We start from the raw sequence: 22474 nt of genomic DNA, 5'->3' as shown, positions 1-22474 counted from the left end.
CGACTTCTGTTCATGCACACACACAAAAAGTATAACCACCTGCATGTACTTATTTATTGACCGATATTTCTATGACAGATGTCGGTTATTTGTCACGACTTTACCGTGATAAAGAGGCAGGATTTATCAAAGGCGCCGCCCAAACTAATCTGAAAGTCAACACCACAAGTCTGAAATAAATTAACAATTAACCAGGATCATGGGATGAATTCTGTCAAGTTACGTGGGCGGGCGAAATGACCCAAGTGTTGGATGAAAAAAAAATGATAAGCGTAAACAAGTAGCACAACTTCCGTTTGTATTAGCGTGATATGAACGGCTAGCGGCAGTGACAGAGAACTTGGCCGGTGATAACGTCTTTTGTGCGGCAGACTTTTCAACACAAGGAGCAGGTAGCTGTTGTGTGGAGTATTTTGTCGCAGGTAGGCTTGTTTTTGCATATATTAAAGTCGTGGTTGAAGGTGTTAGTAATGTTAAATATTTGGTGGGGTTTTTTTTGTTCAAAGTTAATTAAGTCGGACCAAAAAAGTACACTTTGCAAAAATCCCTCCACCATCTTCATTGCAACCAATTTGCAAAAATCCGCATGCGATATTGCCTGTCTTTGACACCGTGCGTTTGGATTGCATAAGTTGATATTTTGTCAATTCTGGTTATGGTGCACTTTGTTGTGCTTCATTTGAGTGCACTTTTATCGTGTGTAAAGTACTCGACAATGCTGCAACTTGGTGTCATCAATTGTAAAAGTTAACTTGGTTATTTATTATGCTTCAAATAAGAGTAATACATTTTGTGGTTGTTCGTTTTAGTTTGGTAAATGCATAGGACATGTCGCTGGCTAATATGATCCGACAATTCTACGTTATTTGAGAATGCTAGACTTAATGAACCTACCAGATAACTGACAGCTTTTTCGACATGTTGCATGGATCTGATCGGGTGATGAAGATCAGGGGATAATTTCACTATTTTTTGTCTGTTCGGTAGAGATGAAAGCCGATGAAGTAGTTTATATGTGCCGCCTGTCAAACTAGCATTACAAGCGTGTCAAACGGGCTGTCAGCCGGTTTAAGTTGCCACTCAAAAGGCCTTGCAGTCCTGGTATAAAGGCCTACTAATCAAGCCGTTTGGCACTTTTAGATTGATAATTGTTTTATACTGATGCCAGAAGGTGTTGTATTCGACAGGCCTACAACTAGTGGATTGGTAAGCAATTACAGATTTTTGAAAAATAATAATCGTATTATTGTCGCAGGTAGGCTTGTTTTTGCATATTGAAGTCGTGGTTGTAGGTGTTACTAATGTTAAATATTTGGTAGTGGGTTTTTTGTTCAAAGTTAATTAAGTCGGATAATAATCGATAACCCAGGTTATCATATAAAGGTGTACTACATGTGAAACCCTCGATTTCTGGCTTCAGGAAGTTTTGTCTTTTTGTTTGTTAGGTTGAAACGTGGGGATTCAGAGTGTTAAGGAGGCGTACAAAAAGTACAGCGGTGATCGATCAAATGTATGACGCAAGAATTCACTACCGTAATTAAAGGGAATACAATGTATACATGTACAACATTTGCTTTTGTTGTAATTTTCAGCAATGGATGGATTTGGGGGTTACTATTCATAGCAAATATTGTTACGTTGACCAGTTTGAAGTTTTATATTCGTATATGCTGGAAACACCCAGAAAAACAATGATGTTCTTGTAGTGTGGTTCCCTGACCCCACTTAAGATGAAACGGAGCAACTTAAGACGCCGGGAAATTGTAAGGTCAGGGAACCGGTCTAGCTGGCTTGTACCCGTTCATAATTATGAAAGTAATCGATTGCAAAAAAATGCGAACTAACTTAATATGTTAAATTGGGGGCAGTATTTGAAGAAGCAACAAAAACATTTTTTTTCTATTGTTGGTCGGCTGACCAGCATTGGAAATTGATACATAAATACCACTTTTCTTGAAAATGTCAGCACACCAGGTGCCAGGATTTCACAGGATGCTTTAGACTGTCATTCACTAACAGTCCAGTAAGGTATTTTATAACAATTTGGTAGTTTTGTTTTTTGATGTTTGCAAAAGTATATTCCCTTTTAAAAGGAAGTGCGCGTGACCTCTGCATAACCGTCAGTGGGCGGTTTGTCTCCTTTTGCTCGCAATGGACGACCAAAGACCTAATAAAAGAAGACCTAGGCCTACATGCCTACGTACGCGAGAAGCTAAAATCGTATTTCAATACATTGATTTACTGAATGAATGAAAAAGACACGACCACTGGTCATTACCAGCACGCCAATCGATCATTAATTTGTTTGCGCCTGTCGAAATCTAACGGAAACGTTGAGAAGATTGACAGATCCAAATAATTACCGTGTATTGGAACGAAAAACATTATTAAAAAAAAAAAAAACCATCAAGGTTTTATCTACTCAATCAAGCTAATCATACAGACTTGTTTGTTATTGAGTATATAAGGAAATCAATCTTTGATTACAAAAAAAAACAAAAAAAAAACATTGACGCACGAAGAGGTCCATGTGGTCCATGGAAATAAAACGTAATTTAAAAATTCGCATGCTTTTCTCATAGAAAAATTCGAACGAAAGTAAGGATGAAGGCAAAGTTGACCACATCAGGAACGTCTGAAATCGGGTCTACTCAACAGCATTCCCACAATAAGAAAATACCTTTTTTTACATTAGGCAGGGACGTCCTCGAGTGACTTTTTTCCTATGGGAAATAACCTGGTGAGGAACAGGGTAATTTTACTTCAATAACTGCATGAAAACTCAACCTTGTATAAAACACGAGAATAATTATGACCTGACTGTTGGTGACTAGCCTGTGTAAACGGCATGACACAGGAAGAGGATTGATTTGTTGACTGTCTGTGACTGTTCAAATAGCATGAAGGTTTTAACTGTTATGTTCCCATTCATCATCTTTACCTAAAGAAAGAAATCACGTCATCCTATAAGTGTACCTGTTTGCAGTTTTCTATACACGCCTAATTTGATCGAACCATACATCATTTTTTTTTTACCCTTAACGTTATGTTTTGTTACCGGTATCATTTTGATGACAAAACATGACGTTGAGATAAACGTTGTATTTTCTTTCCTAGGTACGCACTAGGCATGTCAGCTTTATGTCTTTGAATATGCTAATCAGATGTTGATGATGATTTTTTATTACATTATTTATTCATATTATTTTTAGACAAGCGGTTGGTTCTAGAGGTAAAAAAAAACAGGTTGCACCAATTCTATAAAATCTCGTGCATGGGTTTTATAGGTTTTATTTTTAGGTTTGTCAATATGGTTTAACCATGTTGATCTGATGATGATGGTGCTGATGGTCAATTTTATTCATATCTTTTCATATTAGGTAAGCCGATATTTAAAATGATACGGTTCCGCACACTGTTTGCGCAGTCTGCATAATTTTAACGTCGATATGGAAACTAGGCTTTACAAGGGAAGGACCATGCGGTCCATGGTAGTAAAACGTAATTTAAAAATTCGCATGCTTTTCTCACAAAAATTCGTTACAGTAGAAAAACAACTGGGCTGCAGTGGCGTAGCCGGGGAAGGGGGGGGGGGGGGGAGCTGCAGAGTGGCAGATTGCGACGAACGTGTTAAACGAGACGAACATTCTATTTTGCCCCGGGCAAACAAAACCCTGGCTTCACGCGCCTGTTGGGCTGTCCAGTGTTTGTGTAAAGTAAAACCTGCCACGAACGAAAGTAAGGACGAAGGCAAAGTTTACCACATCAGGAACGTCTGAAATCGGGTCTACTCAACAGCATTCTCACAATAAGAAAAGACCATTCTTAACATTAGGCAGGGACCTCGAGTGACTTTTTCCTATGGGAAATAACCTGGTGAGGAACAGGGTAATTTTACTTCAATAACTGCATGAAAACTCAACCTTGTATAAAACACGAGAATAATTATGACCTGACTGTTAGTGACTAGCCTGTGTAAAAGGCATGACACAGGAAGAGGATTGATTTGTTGACTGTCTGTGACTGTTCAAATAGCATGGTGGTTTTAACTGTTATGTTCCCATTCATCATCTTTACCTAAAGAAATAAATCACGTCTTCCTAAGTGTACCTGTTTGCAGTTTTCTATACACGGCCTAATTTGATCGAACCATACATCATTTTATTTTACCCTTAACGTCATATTTTGTTACCGGTATCATTTTTGATGACAAACACGACGTTGAGATAAACATTGTATATTCTTTCTTAGGTACCTACTAACCTACTAGGCAGGTCAGCTTTATGTCTTTGAATATGCTAATCAGATGTTGATGATGATTTTTATTACATTATTTATTCATATTATTTTTAGACAAGCGGTTAGTTCTAGAGGTAAAAAAAAAACAGGTTGCACCAATTCTATAAAATCTCGTGCATGGGTTTTATAGGTTTTAGTTTTAGGTTTGACAATATGGTTTAACCATGTTGATCTGATGCTGATGGTGCTGATGGTCAATTTTATTCATATCTTTTGAGAGCAGGTAAGCCGATATTTAAAAGGATTATTTTCCCAACAGTTAAGACTTTTTAAGACTTGTTTGTTTTACAGTTCTTGGTAATGTGCAGGCCGTTAACGACCCTTACTCGTCAGCATCGGCGCACTTAAGCCTAGTTTCCATACAACGCAAACAAGACCCAAAAGGCAAAGTCGGACATATGGAAACATTTCATCCAGATACTATCTTGCGCAAGATCGGCAAAGTTGAACCCGGTTCAACTTTGCCGACTGTTCTGCACACTGTATGCTTTCTGTATGCGCAGTCTGCATAATTTTATAGTCGATATGGAAGCTAGGCTTTAAAGGAAGGACCGCTGATTGCCCCTCCGACTCCACCCTGTCAGACCTCGCTTAAGAAGCAGTGGGTATAGGTCGGGAAAAATTGAAATTTCTGACTTGTTTTGATATGAATTCCTTTAAATGAAATCTCTTTGTTTTCAGTGAACCATGTGGCTCCTTGCTCTTTCCTTGCTCGTGCTGCTCACCGAGGGTCTTGGTATACTTCACGAAGCACCGTTATACCGATCCAACCGTCCTCCAAGTCCAAGGGGATTGGAAACAAAATACTTCATAAAATTGAAGGTAAAAAACCCCAAAACATTCTTCATTGACGGTGTCACACACGAAAATCCTCGCCTCGTCGTTTCCCCTATTTCTACCGATTGGGCTAGTATGGTGTCCCATCGATGATTGATCGTGTCGCCTCCGAAACTGGACGCGACGGCACGTGCAATGGTACAACACGATGGCACAACGGTTTGTCGCATCGTGCCGTCGCGTTAATTGTGCATGCACTTCCTTTTCTATGACTTTATGGTTGACTATTGCCGATACGACGCGCCGCCTTTTCAACGCGCGACGTGAAGCCAAGATCGCTTGTTGCGTCGTGCCGTCGCTTCGTGCCGTCGCTCCCTCTTCATTGGTTTGGTACGGTGTACTATAGACGACACACTGCGTCGCCTCTTCAACACGCAACGCGATGGTACGACGCGTCGCACGACGCGACGCCAGACTGTGTACATAAGCAATGGAGAGGGAGCGACATCATCGGACGCAACGGCTCGACGCAACGGAGCCGTCGTACCGTGCAGTGGCGTCGCGTGTTGAAGAGGTAACGCAGTGTATCGTCAATTGGTTCAGACACTGGCCTCGCGTCGTGCTTCGCGTCGTGTCATTGTATGTTGCGTCGTGTTACTCTCCACTGCTTTGGAGCAATTAATATATGATAATACGTACATATATTATTAATGTCAGCCGATATTGTGTTTTAAATATGGGTATTTGAATTGTAACACTGAACTGCCATACGCGTTATGATTAATATTTAGAAAATGTAGGCTCATTTCAATGGCATTAATTCTTTCATATTCAAAATGCTTACGCAAATGGCACAAAATGTTCTTAAACTGAGTTATTCGTTAGGCCTTTTTTCCATTACTGCAATAAATGTTCGTCACTACTGACGACCACACCCACATGTATACCTCTAAGGTCGCCCCAGAGGTACAGAATAATGACGACACAAATATGCATACCTCTAGGGGTGACCATTATGATACATGTAGTAACTGTTATGGTCGCCCGTTGAGGTACGTCAATAACAATAGCACCAAAAATGCGGAGTTCTTGTCTTTTATTTTTGGAGGGGGCATGAGGTTGCATTTTTTGGGGGGGGGGAGGTCTTGCAGCTGGATTGAATTGCTAATTCACGTACAAAATCTGCCTGAGGGCATTTTATTTTGAAACCCTCATCATTAATCTTTGTTTTCTTTCGAAAAGTGCCTTTTCAGGCGAAAGAAATTCCACCATGTATTTGATACCATGCAGTCTTATCTTCACTCCGAACACGGTTTCTGTCATTAAATCAGTAGATACATTTTGGGGTTATTGCAAATACTCAGACGACGCTTTAAGGTAATCGTATTTTCACTTCCATTAGGATGGACATGACATGGACGAGTTCATCTCCTTCCTGCCTGCCTCTCGTGGTATTTGGCCGGATGTGGGCGTTACAGTCTTGAATCAGCACAAGGATCTCCTTGATGGACTCGAAGCCAGTCTTCCCTCAGTATTGCTGAATGCTGTAAGCGTAGGCTAAATGATACTTGGTACAATGTACTCTCCCCTTGTTTGGTCTTCCAAATGTGTTTATTATTCGCTCGAAGGTTGACTTGTACATCTCTTATTGAGAGATTGTCTCATTAGAAAGTTAACAGCTAGTAATAGGTCATGCCAGAAATACTTAATTCAATTTGAACAGTTATTTTCGATATGCCACGCACGACGCACGCCTTATAAAGGTATAAGAAAAGGGGATAAACTAGGGAGAATGCTGATTGGTGGGTAATAAATGGAACCGTGGACATGCATTCTAAACCGATTAGTGATTGGCAATCCGTCTGAAGAAAAACCAATGCCGCGATTTGCTATTCAATATATCATTGCCACTATTTACCAACTCTCAAGTATATACCATCACTTTATACCATCAATGGATAATAGTAATATAGTTGGTAATAGTTTTTGTTTCATATTCAAAATGATGTGGATTAATCACCGTCAATAAGAATGATAATTAAAATCAGCATTTTTGAAGCCGTGAGACGAGGTTTTGTACGAAGGATTAAAATCAGGAAACAAAGAGAACGCCTTCTCCTATAGACGACCAGAGTACACTGATCGAAACGTCGGGTTAACCAATAAATCTTCTGAGAACCTTGGAACCTTTCCCTTCTTTTTTTAAGATTCGCCGCATTGAAGATGTGGAGTACGTGCAAGAGATCGGTACAGTCAAACTTGGCCAGACCATCTGGAACTTGGACCGTATCGACCAAGATCAGTTGCCGCTAGATGACAACTACAACGTAGCAGGTATAGCACTTTAATACTTTTGATACATTTGTAAGAGGTCTATACTCTTCTATTTAATAGGGCCTTTTTGTTGGTGCGAAATATACATGCCAATATAGATTGTGATTCGCTTCCTGATCAATTTTGTTAGGCACTGGTGAGGGGGTTACTGCTTACGTAATTGACACCGGAATCAACCCGGCCCATGGAGAGTTTGGTGGGAGAGCCAAAATCATGTTTGATTCCTTCAATGCAGATGTGAGTACCTTGTAATGACTTTCTGTACGTGAAAAGGACAATAGTGGTTACGACAAATTAAACACTAGCAATCAACAACAATAATGCCGTGTCGGCTGACAAAACACTACCATGGGGTCTGGATCCCTGCCCCTTTTCGACATTGAGACGTATGACGTTACATGGTGTACATAGTCTTACATTATGGGGATCAGATGGGGGACATTTGGCAAAACATTTTGTGCCATCGTTTTGTATGTTTTAATTTTAAGAAATTCCGATCTGCAAGTAGCACATTGACATAATGAACATGATATAGACCTACCATGCACGCCCTGTACATATCAAACGTGTTTTACAAAGTGATTAGGTGATTATATATTACAAAGTGATCTTAGATTTATTAATTGGACTAATCAAAGTCACTTTCTTATGGACAAAATCACACTGCATTACTTTTACACACAATTTTTGTCATCCATCCAGTCATATAGTTACTGTCATGATGGTAATATATTATTATCATTGACAAGGATGTGACAGTCCTGAACAAATTTTGGTAAAGCGAGCTGTACTTGGCCTGGAGATTTGCTGACTAAACCAAAGCCTCTCCACAGGGTAAAGACTGTGTGGGCCACGGTACACAAGTAGCGGACATCATCGGAGGAACTTACTTCGGAGTGGCTAAAAAGGTGAATCTGTCCTCACTCAAAGTGTTCCCTGCGTGCTCCATGGAAGGGGATGAGAGTAGCATTGTGGCAGGTACGGTAAATACATGTATTATAAAATCATGTGTTAACCCACAAAACAAGATTAGGCCCTATAACATTAAAACAACTTTTTTGTACGCACTTTATTATTTTATAGCTTTGAGTTTCTCCCCAAACGGTAGGTTTTATTTCGTGTCCAACATTTTGTGAATACGTGTTTATTAAAATGCAGTAAATCAGTTCGTGTTGTCATTGCAGCGCTATCAAATCTCAACTTACAAGTCAGAATACTATTTTTTCACTGTGAAATCAAATAGTACATTCAGGCAGGCACCGTATAAGCAGTTTAATACTGTCAAGTGAAGACGATAAAAAAACAACATGTTTGTAATAAGGTGAGAGAAAAAACTCAAAACAAAACAGAGAAATCAATATGCCTTACATGACGTCACGCTGTGTTTACATGTGCGCATATTCTTGTGGGGACGAAAGCCACCCTTGCAAGTACACATCAAACAAGGCCTGACGCCGTCGTGTCTCACATCCTTTAAGGTCTTAGACCCCAGTCCATATCCACAAAGTCAAACCCAGAGACAAAATGGAACTCCTGCTCCAAACACAGTTGGAAAGCAAGGACAGTAGCTTTTTATCGCCATTTTGCCGAGGTGATTATCACCGAGTCCGAGGATTTTCAAGCGATTTTTTTTTTTGCACTGGTAAAAGGTGGTCCTGGAACTATCACCTCAAAAGTGCTGGAATTCTTTATAGCATAAAACAGAGCTGTTTGTAAATAAGTTAGAAAGGCTACTTGTTTGTCGCAGCGTTTAACTATCTCGTGACAAGGGTACAGCAGCCGGCGGTGGTGGCTATTTCGGTCTACGTTCCCGGGGGTTCAAACTACCTGGATGACGTTGTACGTAACTTCATGATCAAGACTAATGTCACCGTGGTCACGCTGGCGGGAAATGAGCAATATGACGCCTGCAATGACTCGCCAGGAAGAGTGGCAGAGGTATGGTGTTCGGTCATTATTACTGGGACAATTTATCAGATCTATTGTCAAATTTGTCATTCACCGACTGTCACTCATGCTATAAGTTGAATTGGGGACAAACATCCTGGCTATATGCCACTGGGCCATTTGCATACCCATTCCTAATCGATTAAATACAATCTTGTGCACTCTGGGACCAGCTTTACCAGGCTTACTTTGTCTTGCTGAGAAAACATCTCATGGTCAAAGAGAGGTAAATGATTCAGTAAGTCAGGTCACAAACACCATGCAGGTGAGCAATGACAAAGGAATATTTTTGTCATAAAAAAGTTCGAATAGCTTACAAAGTTCGACTTGTCATGTATGTAGAATGTTGTTAAATACATGTACTTAAAGTTTTATTCCCTGAAAAATATTCCTTCGAATCACTAATGGCCTATCAGAAATAGGCAAGGAGTCATTTTTTTTAGGGGGGGGGGCAGGCCACTCCCATATAAATGTTTAAAAATCGGGTATGGCTTTGACGAAGTAAGTTAAAAGATACAGAATTCCATTTAATATGATAATGAACTTGTAGGGTAAGCTTCTGTACCAAAAGTGCAGGACAATAAAGATATGTCCAATTTATTTTTAACTTATCGGTACAAACGATGTATTAATGACTGAGAAACCGAGCAAACACCCGGGATTCGTTAGGTCTCTATTATTGCCCATTATGAGAAAAAAATGGAAAATAATAGGTAAATAGCAGATATTTGAAGATTAAAAAATATATATCTCATTCTAAACGAGTTTTAGAATATCTGAACGTATTCATACACTCTCTTTCAAGTCATCAATCCACTTTTAGTATACAATCATCTTGTGTTTATATATATAATATGTATTTTCAAAATCATGTAGTTCATAATGAAAAGCCGTGGAACAGACAGATGAACTGATGGTCATTTTCGAGGTCATATCTGAGTCCAGGAGACACACACTGTTGTGTTAATATTGACAAGTTCGGATAAAGATTGTATAAAGTGGATCCTTATAAAGGAGAGAGTTCCAAGTTCCAATTTGTTTTGCCCAATTAACATAACAAATTTGCAGGTTCTGACGGTTGGTGCAACGGACGAACAGGACAATCGCGCAACTTTCTCTAGCTATGGCTCCTGCACGGATCTCTACGCTCCTGGTGTCAGCATCCTTAGCGCAACTTACACCGGAGAGTGGAATGTCGCTTACATGACCGGGACGTCTGCATCCTGTCCGCATGTGGCCGGTAAGTTTGTAGGCGTGGCAAAACACGGCCGTGGTACCGGCCTGAAATCAAGTGAATAGACCCCTTGTACTGGGCGCCCTTTCTGAGGGCAGTTTTTGTACGACAATGAAGCTGGAACAGTGCACTGCAGTGTCAACTCATGCGTATTACATAGGACCAAATACCTGCCCTCAGATGCAAGAGGTCACACAGGACCAAAGAGGCAAAGACCCGCCCCGATTTCACGTCAGATGCAAGGGGTCACAGGGGATCAAATACCTGCCCTCATGTGTCACGTCAGGTGCAAAGGGTCACACAGGTTTAAAGATCTGTCCTCGGGTGTCGCGTCAGATGCAAAAGGGTCACAGAGGACCAAAGACCTGCCCCCGGTTTCACGTCAGATGCAAGGGGTCACAGGGGATCAAATACCCGCCCTCATGTGTCACGTCAGGTGCAAAGGGTCACACAGGTTCAAAGATCTGTCCTCGGGTGTCGCGTCAGATGCAAAGGGGTCACAGGGGACCAAAGACCTGCCCCCAGTTTTACGTCAGATGCAAGGGGTCACACAGGTCCAAAGGCCCACCCCAGTTTTCACGTCAGATGCAAAGGGTCACAGGGGATCAAATACCCGCCCTCATGTGTCACGTCAGGTGCAAAGGGTCACACAGGTTCAAAGATCTGTCCTCGGGTGTCGCGTCAGATGCAAAGGGGTCACAGAGGACCAAAGACCTGCCCCCAGTTTCACGTCGAATGCAAGGGGTCACAGAGGACCGAAGACCTGCCCTCATGTGTCATGTCAGATGAAAGGGGGTCACAGGGGACTTCCCTCCGATGTTGTATCCGGATGCCCGCCCGTCCCCCCAAAAGCGAAAATGAACAGCAGTTAAATTTTACATGTAAACGTTTCTGAGAAAAGGCACGTGCTTCAGAGGGAACTTTCGTACTAAGGCCAAAAAAAGTCTTCGGTGTCTGGTATGGAGCTTGCCCAAAAAGGGGTACGGCAACGCGGCTTTTTGTTTTTACTTGTTTTTTCGTCAAATGTCGGCTGATGACTGCAAAATTAATGGTGCCCGACTAACTTTAGTGCAAAATGTATCGGAGCCCAGAGGGGCCGCATACTCGACCGTAACCCCATCTAAAATCACGTTAAAATTGTGCAGCAGCAGGATTCCAGTCAAACCAGTGAGTTTCGGCGGTTTTGAGACATTATCTTACATTGATTTTTTTTTAATTTTGCCGACGCGCGTGGCTACGGCGACGCGCGCACAGACCAGAAACCGGATACTTTTTCTGGGACCTAAAGTAAGTGGAGATTCAAAAACTCGTTACTCTGCTAGATCACATGATCAGTTTCTCTGATGATCATTTTTTCTCTTGGATCCACAGGTGCTGTGGCTTTACTATTGGAAAATTCCCCAGGCCTGACGCCGAATGAGACCCACGAACTGATCGTCGAGCAGGCCACCTCGGGAGTAGTCAAGGACGCCAAGGGGGGTCCCAACCTCCTGCTCCGGGTAGAAAATCCTACGTCCAGTGGGTAGACCCTCGGAATCCATCACAATTAATGCTCATCTCCAGTATTTAACCATTACGGGTGTTTGGGAAAACAACTCTCTAACTTCCCTAGTTCGGTGCAAGTGTGACGTGAATGTGCAGTGATTGCACTCTCTGAATATTTATATATTAATTGTGTAAGAGTCAATTGAAAAGGGATTTAAAATAACAATCTTTAAGTTATATACAATGTAGTAGTTTTGGTTGAATGGTGCGTTTCTTGGATTGGTGGGAATTTTAAGCAGGCTAGTACTAGGCCGAGACTGTTGGTAAACAGAGAGGAGAGGAATTCTCTGCAGTGCCCAACACGAACCAACTTCTGACATTTCCATGGACATCAGTATAGACGGAAGGCAAATGACGTCGAGTTTTGCTTACAGAGATGCCACTAATATATCAATAAAAAGCCCGAAACACTACTAAAATAAACTCTGAAACTACCCTTACCCCCTTTCATAAATGTGTCTTCTGGATGTTTCAGACCAAATCCAGAACTTTTAATTGTCACATTTAAGAAAACCTCTGAATTCAGGTTAAAACGTGAAAAAATGGCATTGCTGTGCTTACACGTGCGCTTTCGTGCCGGCGTCCCCATCTGGCTCTGGCTCCCACAAAACGTGACGTCATGATGTCTTAGGTCTTTTTCTTGACAACTTGAAACATGTTTCAAATCTGTTTTAAAAATTAAACTCGAATGGAATGGCAGCCAAACAGTAGTAAGGGCTTCTACAGAGTGAGCACAAGTTATTGATGAACAGTACGAATACGTGGATAATTAAACGGATCATTTACCTTTCGATTTTAAATTAATGGTAGGGTAATGTTTAAAGAGAAGATTTTGTTTTCCTTTTTAGGTGTTAGCCTATTAAAAAAGTTTTTTTCTGTTTAGGAATCTATGGTTGATCTGATGGACAATTAAACAGATCGCGCATTTTTATTAGTGGTGGGGAAATATTAAAAGATAATTTAACTTTTTAGGTGACACATTAACCTAATTGTTTTTCTCTCACTTGCACCTAGTAATACCACTTGACCTCACTCATTCATAATATTGCATGATTTTTGACAGTCTGAATACAACCACTGTGAGCATTTTCTGTATATTGACGGAGGCTCCTTAAATGGCATAAGAATTGTGCCAGCTGTATTGTGAAGATACACTGTAATCCGTCATGAGGCAGTTAAGTTGTACAATAGCTTGTAAAGTGTTTTCGCCATTGAAGGGGGCCTCAGTGACTGTACCATGATCACCTGCTTTGGGGCGTGTTTCCGCGACCGTGACCAGAAACATGTTTCGGCTTTGGTCATTGGTTGAGCGTTTTCGTGACTTTGGTTGGCTGGAGTGACGTCACTGTTCCGACCGAAACCGAACCAAGGCCAAGGGTCGGTTACGGAGTGCATTTCAAGATGGCGGAAAGATAAATACACGACATGTGACAAAGCAGTGTTGGGGGGAAAGCTTGTTAATGCTTATTTTTAATACGTACATCGTAAGTGTGTACATTTTATAAGTGGCCTGTAATAAAATGTCTATACAACTTACAAGCCCACAAGGTATTATCCCGAATTTCGCCGGGACAGGCCGCGCACACCAAAAAATTATCGATGTTGTCAAAATGTCTGCCATGTTTGTTTACAACTTTTTGACACGGTTTTCGGTTCAGCGTTTTTGTGCGCATGTGTAAACATGTTTCTGGTAATCAATTTGACCTCACAAACATGTTTCTGGTCGCGGTCGCGAAAGCACGCCCCAGGTTGTAGTCGTCACTATGTCTTTTGTAGGCTTCTTTTGGGGTTTGAAGTCCCCAGTTAGTTTCCAGATTTAAAACTTCAAAGCTAGGCTCGGTGAGTTTTGGAAAATTAAAACCGTAGATAAAAGTTAAAAAGCATTGATATTTAATAGAAATTAAGCTTGGACAAGGTTTACTTTCCTTATAAACGTATTTATTTATTCCACTCCAGCACTACCTTTTCAGAATCATTGTAAGGAGTAGCTAGATTTTGCCCTTGTTATTGCAGTGATATTCACAGGACTCATGCACTAAGCTTTTGCTGTTTCTCAAATGAAGATTGTCCTAACAACTGATCGATCGACAATTCACTAAAGTGAAAACAAAGTTTGCATTCTCGCTGGAAAACCATCTTGAACGAATTCCGCTTCGTTTGTAATCACTCTAAAGGTTATGTGCTTAAATTTACACTTCACCTGTCTAATACTTGACAAAATAAAACAAAAACTGCTTGGAAGTTGCCACGTGGAGGATATATATTTTTGGAGCATGTTCTCAGTAAAGGAAGTTGTATGAATATCAACCCCTAGCCTACCATGTAGCATACCTGCTGAGATGTGTGACATGAAGAATCTTTTAGTCATTATCAAATCTATTCCACAACTCAACATGACAAATATGCAAAGCATATTAAAATGTACTTAGGCCTACACTCCATATTCAGGTGTCATCATGCACATAGGGAGGTGTTGACTTGGTCACCGAGTTAACACAATTCCTCCAATGAGAAATCAACATGGTTGACCCCATGGGTCATCAGTTAGACAAAATGCATCCAATGAGAGCTCAAAGAAATGAGGTAACCAGCGCCTTTTGGACAGAGTGCCGTGGGGCAAGCGAAATGCAGGCTAATTTGAGAGTGGCCTCATGAAATGCTAAAGGTAAGAATGGAACTCTGTGACTTAATACAAACCACTGACATGATGCATACAGATTGTTCTTTATGCTCGCAATATTTCCACTCGTATTTGCACCCTGTATCCTTTGCATTTTTATAAAAACTCTGCATAGGAATTTATCAACCTGTACTAACGGTCTTGGTTGAGACAGGATGGAACAAGTGAATGAGGATGTGAGGTTGTGTAGATTCTTATGGGACATCATAACAAAAAAATAGGTATACCAGGGTAGTAAAAAAAAAAACCACATTTCCAACAACAACAACATGCAGCATCCTTCCATGATTCTGGCTAAAATTAGCCTTACTGCAGAAAAATCAGCAGTTGCCAATTCTGTTGGCAAACATTGGAAGGACAGGGATCGCCAAATGAAGATAGTTTTGGTGTAATGCTTAAGTAATTTATATTTCAGGATTTCAAGTTGAAGATGAAAGCTCCTTCATATGCAGAGATGGTAGGTAGATAACTTTAATACAGATCATCACAATGACCGATGCCCTCGTTGGTAATTTACAAGTCGACAACATACCTCCCAGAGATCCCTGACACAGTGTGCAAAGGGAAACACCACCACGCTATGGAAACACCTGAAGCCTGACAGACTATCCACATATTTTGCAGAGAGAAGCCGAGCTACTTCAGTGTGGCACTTGTGAGAGTCTCTGCTAGATGAGCCAAGCTGAAGGTATGTCGGATCATGTGGGAAATCCAAGGATGGAAGGCAGTGCGCTGTAATGCCCATTGAAGAAAGACTGTCCATCGCAATGTCACCTTCTGCTAAGACTCCATCTCCAGGCTCCAGCAGTGTCAGTACCCCACTTACCTTAAGAAGGTCACTGTTCGAGGTAACAACCGACGCAACATCCGATGAAAAGGTTACCTCACCAGATGGGGAGAACCCTACCAGGCCGTGGAGTTTCAAGGAGCTCAAGTGATTCATTACAGACTTCTGTTGAACCTTGATTTCCATGCGGTGGAGGAAGAGTTTCGTATTTCTGTACTGGCCCTGGAACCTGACAGAGTTTGAGGGAGTTGAGTTGCTCTTTGTGCCTTCTAATGTGCCCGGAAGAGTGGCTTTTAGGTAATATATCCACCGTAGTATGATAAACTGGGCACAATCTGTGTTAGGTAATGCAAACCTTTCTACCAGATCTTTTGGGGGAAGACCCAACCATACATGACACAAGAAAAGGAAGAGCTCATCCATGTATGGAATTACCTTCCCTGAGAAGTCCCCACTACTCCCACATAAGTGAAGGGTCTCTGTTGCAAATGTCTGGGCATCCTGCCACTTGTTAGACCTCTCAGACGTCAGATCATCAGGTTCGATGCGCCAGAAGAATCGCATCAATGTGTCAGCGGACCTGAAACCAGTGTAAAACATGATTTTCTCATCGGACCCATAGTAACGGTGCAGACCAAACCTCTGCTCACAGAGGGCTTTTTCAAGTTCCTTGATCCTGTCCACAGCCTGAGTCAATTTCATGTCGGCCTTCTCTGGTGGTCTCTGATGATCACAGAGCATATTAACAATATCCACTTCAGTTTCCAGAGAAGTTCCTGTCTGAACCACATCTTGGGGAAAACGGGACCCAGGAGTCATGAGTTTATTAAACATTTCCCTGTACATGGTTTCAGAGGAATTATCTTTATTGACATTCACCGCTTCTTCCCTGCTAACAGAAGCCTGGGAAGAGGCATCCAGGTGAAAATTTGTATCAGAGGCAAGACTTTTACAACTGACAACTCTAATTGGTTTCACATTGGAAATTTTAGCCCTTGGAGTTTTATTGCTTGGGAGAACAACCTCTGGGCTTTCTTTTTGGGTGTCATCATGACATTCTTTCCTGACAAATTGAGCCAACTCTGACAACTGCTGATCATGGATTTGGTCTTGATTTACATCGACAGACAGAGGATTTACACTGACGATTTGTGGAGTGACTTCCCCATCATATCCAAGAAAGCCATCATCAGACAAGTGACTGTCATTGGTCTCAAGTTTAACGTTTACTGGTGAGGTAGTCTGTTGCGAGCATATCACTCTGGCAATGGGAACAAAATCATCTGACGTGTCAACTTCTTCATTTTTTACACCCTCCTGATGGATGAGGTAACTATGTGAGCTAATGTCTTGGCTGCTGTCATCCGAGTCTATCACTTCTATAACCTCACAGACATCAGGATCCATCATGACCTGCTGATTCCCAGTATCTTCTTGTTTATTATTACTTGTACTTGTACTACATTGTGTGCTGGGTAACTCAACGTTGGGATTAAAATACTGCTGTTTGCTGGGAGTTGGTTGAGAGGTGCTTGAACCAGTCGTAGAGGATTCATGGGTCAGAGAGGCTGCTTCATATTGTCTTTCGAAATAGTCTTTGACCTTCAGTCGTGGCATTCTTGGAGATCTGAATCTGGACAGGAAGAGCAAAATATCATTGATTACCGGTTTGCATACAGTCATCTGGAAATTGCTTGCACTACTAATGCAAAAGACTTAGGCCTGAGTTAACTTGTTTCCAATTGGTGAACAAGGTGGATTGAGTGAAAGACCAAATAATTCCCTGCAAAGTTCAGTCAAAATGCTGATAGAGAAAAGACTGTTAATGTCCAGTGAAAAAGCACAGAGTCTGAAAATAAGTGTGGGGCGGTCCCTAAAGTACATGTACAATGTACATGTACACACGAAGGGGTAGTTGTTGTTGTTATTAACAAGGCATACACCATGCATACGGGGGGGGGTAATTCAAAGCCAATGTTTTTTTGTTTTTTTATTATTCCATAACAACTTTGTTTGCCATCCGTACAGGTGAGAGGGGGAGTCTAAATAGTGTGCATTTCGTACATATGTACTTTATGGATTACCCCTGTCAGAGATCCTAAGATAAGTACAAAATTCTGCACACTTTGGACTACACATATATACAATACTGTTTATGCCTCAACTAACAGTGGGCCAGCCAACATGGAATTTTTACATTTTGATGTTTTTTTGGCCAAAACTTGAAGGCACAATTTCATCAAACAATGAAATCATTATCAGAAAATCATACCCACCATATGATCCAGCATTATTATACGCTCCTTAAACATGTTAAAAAAAAATTTGACCTAGACCTGCACCAGTACTTACAGTGAAATGCCTTTCTGTTTTCTTCCTGGATGAGACTGCAGTGTCTTCCTTTTAGATGCTGGTCTTAAGTTGCTCTCTACAGGTGCGTTGTGGGAACTCGCAACAAACCAAGGCCGCTTGAGACCACACTCTTCAGAAATCTGATTTCAAACCATAACAGATCTTGAGTTTGAGGAAGGTTACATACAGTGTGAACACGGTGCATAGACCGATTTGATGGGGTGGTGTGGCCACAAAGTGCCTACCTAGCATGACAAGCAGTAATATAGCCAACAGTTTTTTACAGATCCCTTGAAAATTGAAAATATTTGGGCTGTGGTGCTGGACATGCTGTAACCATGGGGTGTCGTTCAAGGTGGACAGAAGTGATACCCAATTCCTTTGGGTTATGATTACATGGCAATATTTCTGAGTACATGGCTACCTGTATGTGCAATTCCAGTTTATAAAAAACAAAACAAAATGCTCTTTCTAAACTCCATTTCACTGAGACATACCATAGCAAATACAAAAATCAGGGGTGTTTCTTTGATATATTCTGTCATGTGACCCATCTTTTGAACAGCAATACATAGAGATTAATACAATGACTTATTGGAAGTTCCAGAACTTTGATGGCTGTACATTTTTTTGTACAAAGGCCTAACTTCTTCTCTGGGCTGTTTCAATTTTTTTTTGGGGGGGGGGGAGTCTCCCCTATCCCCCTTTGAATCCCCCTTGATCCCCCCTCCCTGCTCTCATCAGTGATTTTCAGCTGGCCATACATTTTTGTTTTTTACAAAGGCCTTATTTCTTCTCTAGGCTGTTTCAAAAAAAAATTGGGGGGGGGGGGGGCGGGAGGAGTCTCCCCTATCCCCCCTTTGAATCCCCCTTGATGCCCCTCCCTGCTCTTATCAGTGATTTTCAGCTGCTCTCCCCTAATGTGTAAACATGGAAGGGAAGTTCAGAAACTATCAAGACTTACGGTATCTATGCATACACCGTTACTGGCTTGTTGTAGGTGTCCTGGCGGAGAAGAGGCTGGTATGGGCTGGTGGTCAAAATACACAGGCTCTTTGCATTTCAGGCCTGCAGCAAAACATGGACGGGATACAAAGACATACAAGAAATGTCATCTGTATTCTTATTTTTAGAATAGCTAAATGCAGTTTAATCCAAATTTTGGCACGGTTTTGGGTCAACTTCAAAGACGTGATGTTTACACGTACATGTACAAATAAACAAAATACACATATGTAAAATCTAAATCTGTTATATATTTTCCGAAACGTTTCAACAAAATCTGCATTTTAAAAAAATAGTGATGTATTTTTGATGTGCTTCTCACAAAAATACTCAATAAAAAATACACAATTACTGAATTAGGCCTGCCAATATTTTCGGAAAGAACATTACAACCAGACGCCACTTTTTTATATGAATTGTTGAGAAGACATGAATCTGGGACTGAGAAACAGTTCCAATTTTGTTAGGAATTGCAATATGTAGGTCCTACTTAGAAAATGTTCTTCACTCTTCATACTTTATAGACTTTGTACTTGAAAATTTTGAAATTGTACACAACCGCTGAAGTGGCGTCTGGATTATGCACCTATCAATTGTTTCCCCCACCCCTCCCCTCCCGGGCTGCCCCACCCAAGACGTGGGGATTGTCACTTTTGAAGTGACAAAATCCCCACCCCTCGGGCAAAATTTAAGTGACAATCCCCGACCTAGCCCCATAATGTGGCCAGTTTACTGGACTGCCTCCGTAAACATAGGCCACACGTCCGCCATCTTGGAATCTGACTCGCCGAAATTTTGAAAGTGATTTCCACATTGCGACTTTAAACCCAGTTCATTTATGCTTTAAAAATACACTTACCCTCTTAATAACAAAATTAGAACCTGCTGCCAGTGTCAGTTGCCCAGCTGCTGCGTAATTTACGACATTTTCTGGACCATTCTTGGCAACTTGGTCCAACCGTGGAGCTATCTCCATGGTCCAACTGAACAATGCCCTCGCGCAGATCGTTCACCTGTCAATCACGCGTGCAGGACGCACGCCGCAGGCCCAGTGGTAGTCCGATTCCCAGACCAAAAGATTCTGACTATTCCTAGGATCAGGAATAGTCAGAATCTTTTGGTCTGGGAACCGGACTACCACTGGGCCTGCGGTGTGCGTCCTGCACGCGTGATTGACAGGTGAACGATCTGCGCGAGGGCATTGTTCAGTTGGACCATGGAGATAGCTCCACGGTTGGACCAAGTTGCCAAGAATGGTCCAGAAAATGTCGTAAATTACGCAGCAGCTGGGCAACTGACACTGGCAGCAGGTTCTAATTTTGTTATTAAGAGGGTAAGTGTATTTTTAAAGCATAAATGAACTGGGTTTAAAGTCGCAATGTGGAAATCACTTTCAAAATTTCGGCGAGTCAGATTCCAAGATGGCAGACGTGTGGCCTATGTTTACGGAGGCAGTCCAGTAAACTGGCCACATTATGGGGCTATCCCCGACCATGCCCCGACTTACATACGTGGGGCACACTACTAGTGATTGCCTTTCCATTAGTACGCCAATGTTAACAATGTAATTTGAGTGACCAAAACCCCCACCCTGGGGCATGAAAAACGTGACCAAATCCCAACATCGGACCTGGGCTAGCACAGGGGGGGGGGGGGGGGGGGGGGGGGGGGGGGGGGGGGGGGAGGGGGGAGGGGGGAACATTTGATAGGCGCATTACATTCGTTCCATATTTTCAACCTGTGAATAGGCGTCACTGAGGTTAGGTAGTGGGTACCAATAGGCAATACCATGATTGTTAAAACAGCAGGTTTACTTGTCCTACCTCCCTTACGAGACTTCGGATCCCACTGATCTTCAGGTCTGAAATGGCAACTGCACAACTTTGTATGGGCAGTGTCAGGTCGCCACGGACTCCCATCCAGGTTCACTCTGTTGATACGCAGAACCCACAGATCGTGCCACTTTTTCCAATCTGGCCCATCATTTGGCGATGGGAAATTATAAAAGTGACAGCCAGAACCTGATCTATGTCCACAACCAGCAGCACAACACGCCATTTTCGACGGTATCGCCAACAAAGTAGGCCTAACATTGACCAGTAGTCATTGACCAACTGTCAAAGATCGTGGATCGGGAGAATAGGTACGGCCAAAACTGTTCCTTGCTCTAGCTCATGCACCAGTACACCTACAGGCTTTGCTTATTTTGTTATTTTGTAGTGACCTATTCAGAAACGCGATGACATTTATTAGGCTATGGGAAGGGCGCCCCTAGCGTTGAGTAGGTAAACGCGTGTACGTCGCATAATGGTCGCATACTCTACGCATCGGGTGTACAATGCGAACGGAAGGAAGCGCGCTTACATGCACATGATCTCTAGCAAGCATGTCAAAATGGACCAAAATAAGCCTCCTAAGTTTCCCATAAAAATATAACAACCAAATTTGAATTTTCAAAAAAAAAAATAATTAAATTAAATACTTAACAAATATTGTTTATAACAATTCAAAAAGATGTTTATGAAAAGTTTGTAAATGGAGGCAAAATATGTGCTGTAATGTTATACATGTATTAGTCAAGTGGTATTGACGTCTCGTAGACTTAATTTATTCAATGACCTCCATGCGACTCTTAAACATCCATTGCCTCTCATTCTTGCCAGTTAGCGCCTCTATACGAGTACCTGATGTTTAATGGTACACGTATGTCTTGTTTTTTTGTCTTTTTACTGCCAATGTAACAACCTTGATTAACCTTGTCTCATTTTACTGTTTATAAATCTTCTTAATATGTCTTTGTAATGTTTTTATTGCTTGTTTTTCTATTTTTATACTATCGTATGTTTGTTGTATAACTGCTGGGCACCATTGAAAAACAGTGTTTCACTGAAAGGTCTCCCAAGGATAATAATAAGAATTATTATTATTACGACAAATCGAAATTTAGGAACTGATAAATCTAGATTATGGTGTTCAATAATATGTACAAATAAGAAAATACACAGATTCTGATTTCATGCAAGACTTTCATGCAAGACGGCCAGAGCTTATTGTGCCTCACGCACTTGCTGAAAAAGATGACGAAATGAAGAAATGATCTCAAATAAAGGAAAAAATGAATAAACCAATAAATGCATAAAAGGGATATAAAAGACCTGTCACTAATAGCATGCTTATGTGATCCCCCTTCATTTATTGACGGTAAAACAATAATTAGGTATTGTTTTAAAAACGCTTGACATGTCACTGGGATAATACATCACAAGTGCTGTACAAATATTCTGAAGAAAGCAAAACTGAAGTTATTCATTATTTAATAAATTAATTTAACAATCACAAAATATATATCTAAATCCTGTAAATGCCTATACAATGTCCAGTTAACAGTCAGCTCATTTATAGCATAATACTTTTTACTCTTTTTTTGACGCATGAATTAGAAAAAAAGTTTAAAGTGGCTTTGCACAACTAAGACATTACCAAAGATCTTTACGCGTACGCTGAGGGTTGCAGA

At 41.3% G+C, this 22474-nt stretch overlaps 2 protein-coding genes across 3 annotated transcripts; one reads left to right on the top strand and one right to left on the bottom strand.

Annotated features, from left to right (window-relative positions):
• Positions 1-221: 221 nt before the first annotated feature.
• Positions 222-14395, top strand: LOC119721279 (aqualysin-1-like). Of its 2 annotated transcripts, none has more exons than XM_038191273.1 (9): positions 222-422; positions 4981-5121; positions 6479-6622; positions 7284-7410; positions 7541-7647; positions 8244-8388; positions 9158-9348; positions 10426-10597; positions 11963-14395. In XM_038191273.1, the coding sequence occupies exons 2-9, from the start codon at positions 4987-4989 to the stop codon at positions 12115-12117; spliced, it is 1176 nt and encodes a 391-aa protein (XP_038047201.1). In that variant the 5' UTR covers positions 222-422; positions 4981-4986; the 3' UTR covers positions 12118-14395. The 2 variants fall into 2 exon arrangements, with proteins under 2 accessions (XP_038047201.1, XP_038047200.1); XM_038191272.1 differs by lacking the exon at positions 222-422 and adding an exon at positions 994-1206.
• LOC119721278 lies at positions 13783-21205 on the bottom strand. Its single transcript, XM_038191271.1, has 4 exons — positions 20784-21205; positions 18920-19023; positions 17956-18095; positions 13783-17236 (listed from the first exon to the last, which is right to left on the bottom strand). The coding sequence occupies exons 1-4, from the start codon at positions 21016-21018 to the stop codon at positions 15301-15303; spliced, it is 2415 nt and encodes an 804-aa protein (XP_038047199.1). The 5' UTR covers positions 21019-21205; the 3' UTR covers positions 13783-15300.
• Positions 21206-22474: the final 1269 nt, after the last annotated feature.

Source organism: Patiria miniata, unplaced genomic scaffold, assembly GCF_015706575.1.
Source record: "Patiria miniata isolate m_02_andy unplaced genomic scaffold, ASM1570657v1 HiC_scaffold_13, whole genome shotgun sequence".
In the NCBI taxonomy this organism is placed as follows: Eukaryota; Metazoa; Echinodermata; class Asteroidea; order Valvatida; family Asterinidae; genus Patiria; species Patiria miniata.
The sequence above is the reverse complement of the archived record's forward strand: the minus strand, read 5'-3'. Positions and strand labels throughout refer to the sequence as shown.

Coding starts and splice junctions, on each gene's coding strand:
- LOC119721278 (XM_038191271.1), bottom strand. CDS start 21,018: ATGGCGTGTTGTGCTGCTGGTTGTGGACATAGATCAGGTTCTGGCTGT. Junction 19,024..20,783: donor TCCGAAGTCTCGTAAGGGAG/GTAGGACAAGTA, acceptor GTTTTGCTGCAG/GCCTGAAATGCAAAGAGCCT. Junction 17,237..17,955: donor AAACAGAAAGGCATTTCACT/GTAAGTACTGGT, acceptor CTTCCTGTCCAG/ATTCAGATCTCCAAGAATGC.
- LOC119721279 (XM_038191273.1), top strand. CDS start 4,987: ATGTGGCTCCTTGCTCTTTCCTTGCTCGTGCTGCTCACCGAGGGTCTT. Junction 6,623..7,283: donor CCTCAGTATTGCTGAATGCT/GTAAGCGTAGGC, acceptor TCTTTTTTTAAG/ATTCGCCGCATTGAAGATGT. Junction 9,349..10,425: donor CGCCAGGAAGAGTGGCAGAG/GTATGGTGTTCG, acceptor ACAAATTTGCAG/GTTCTGACGGTTGGTGCAAC.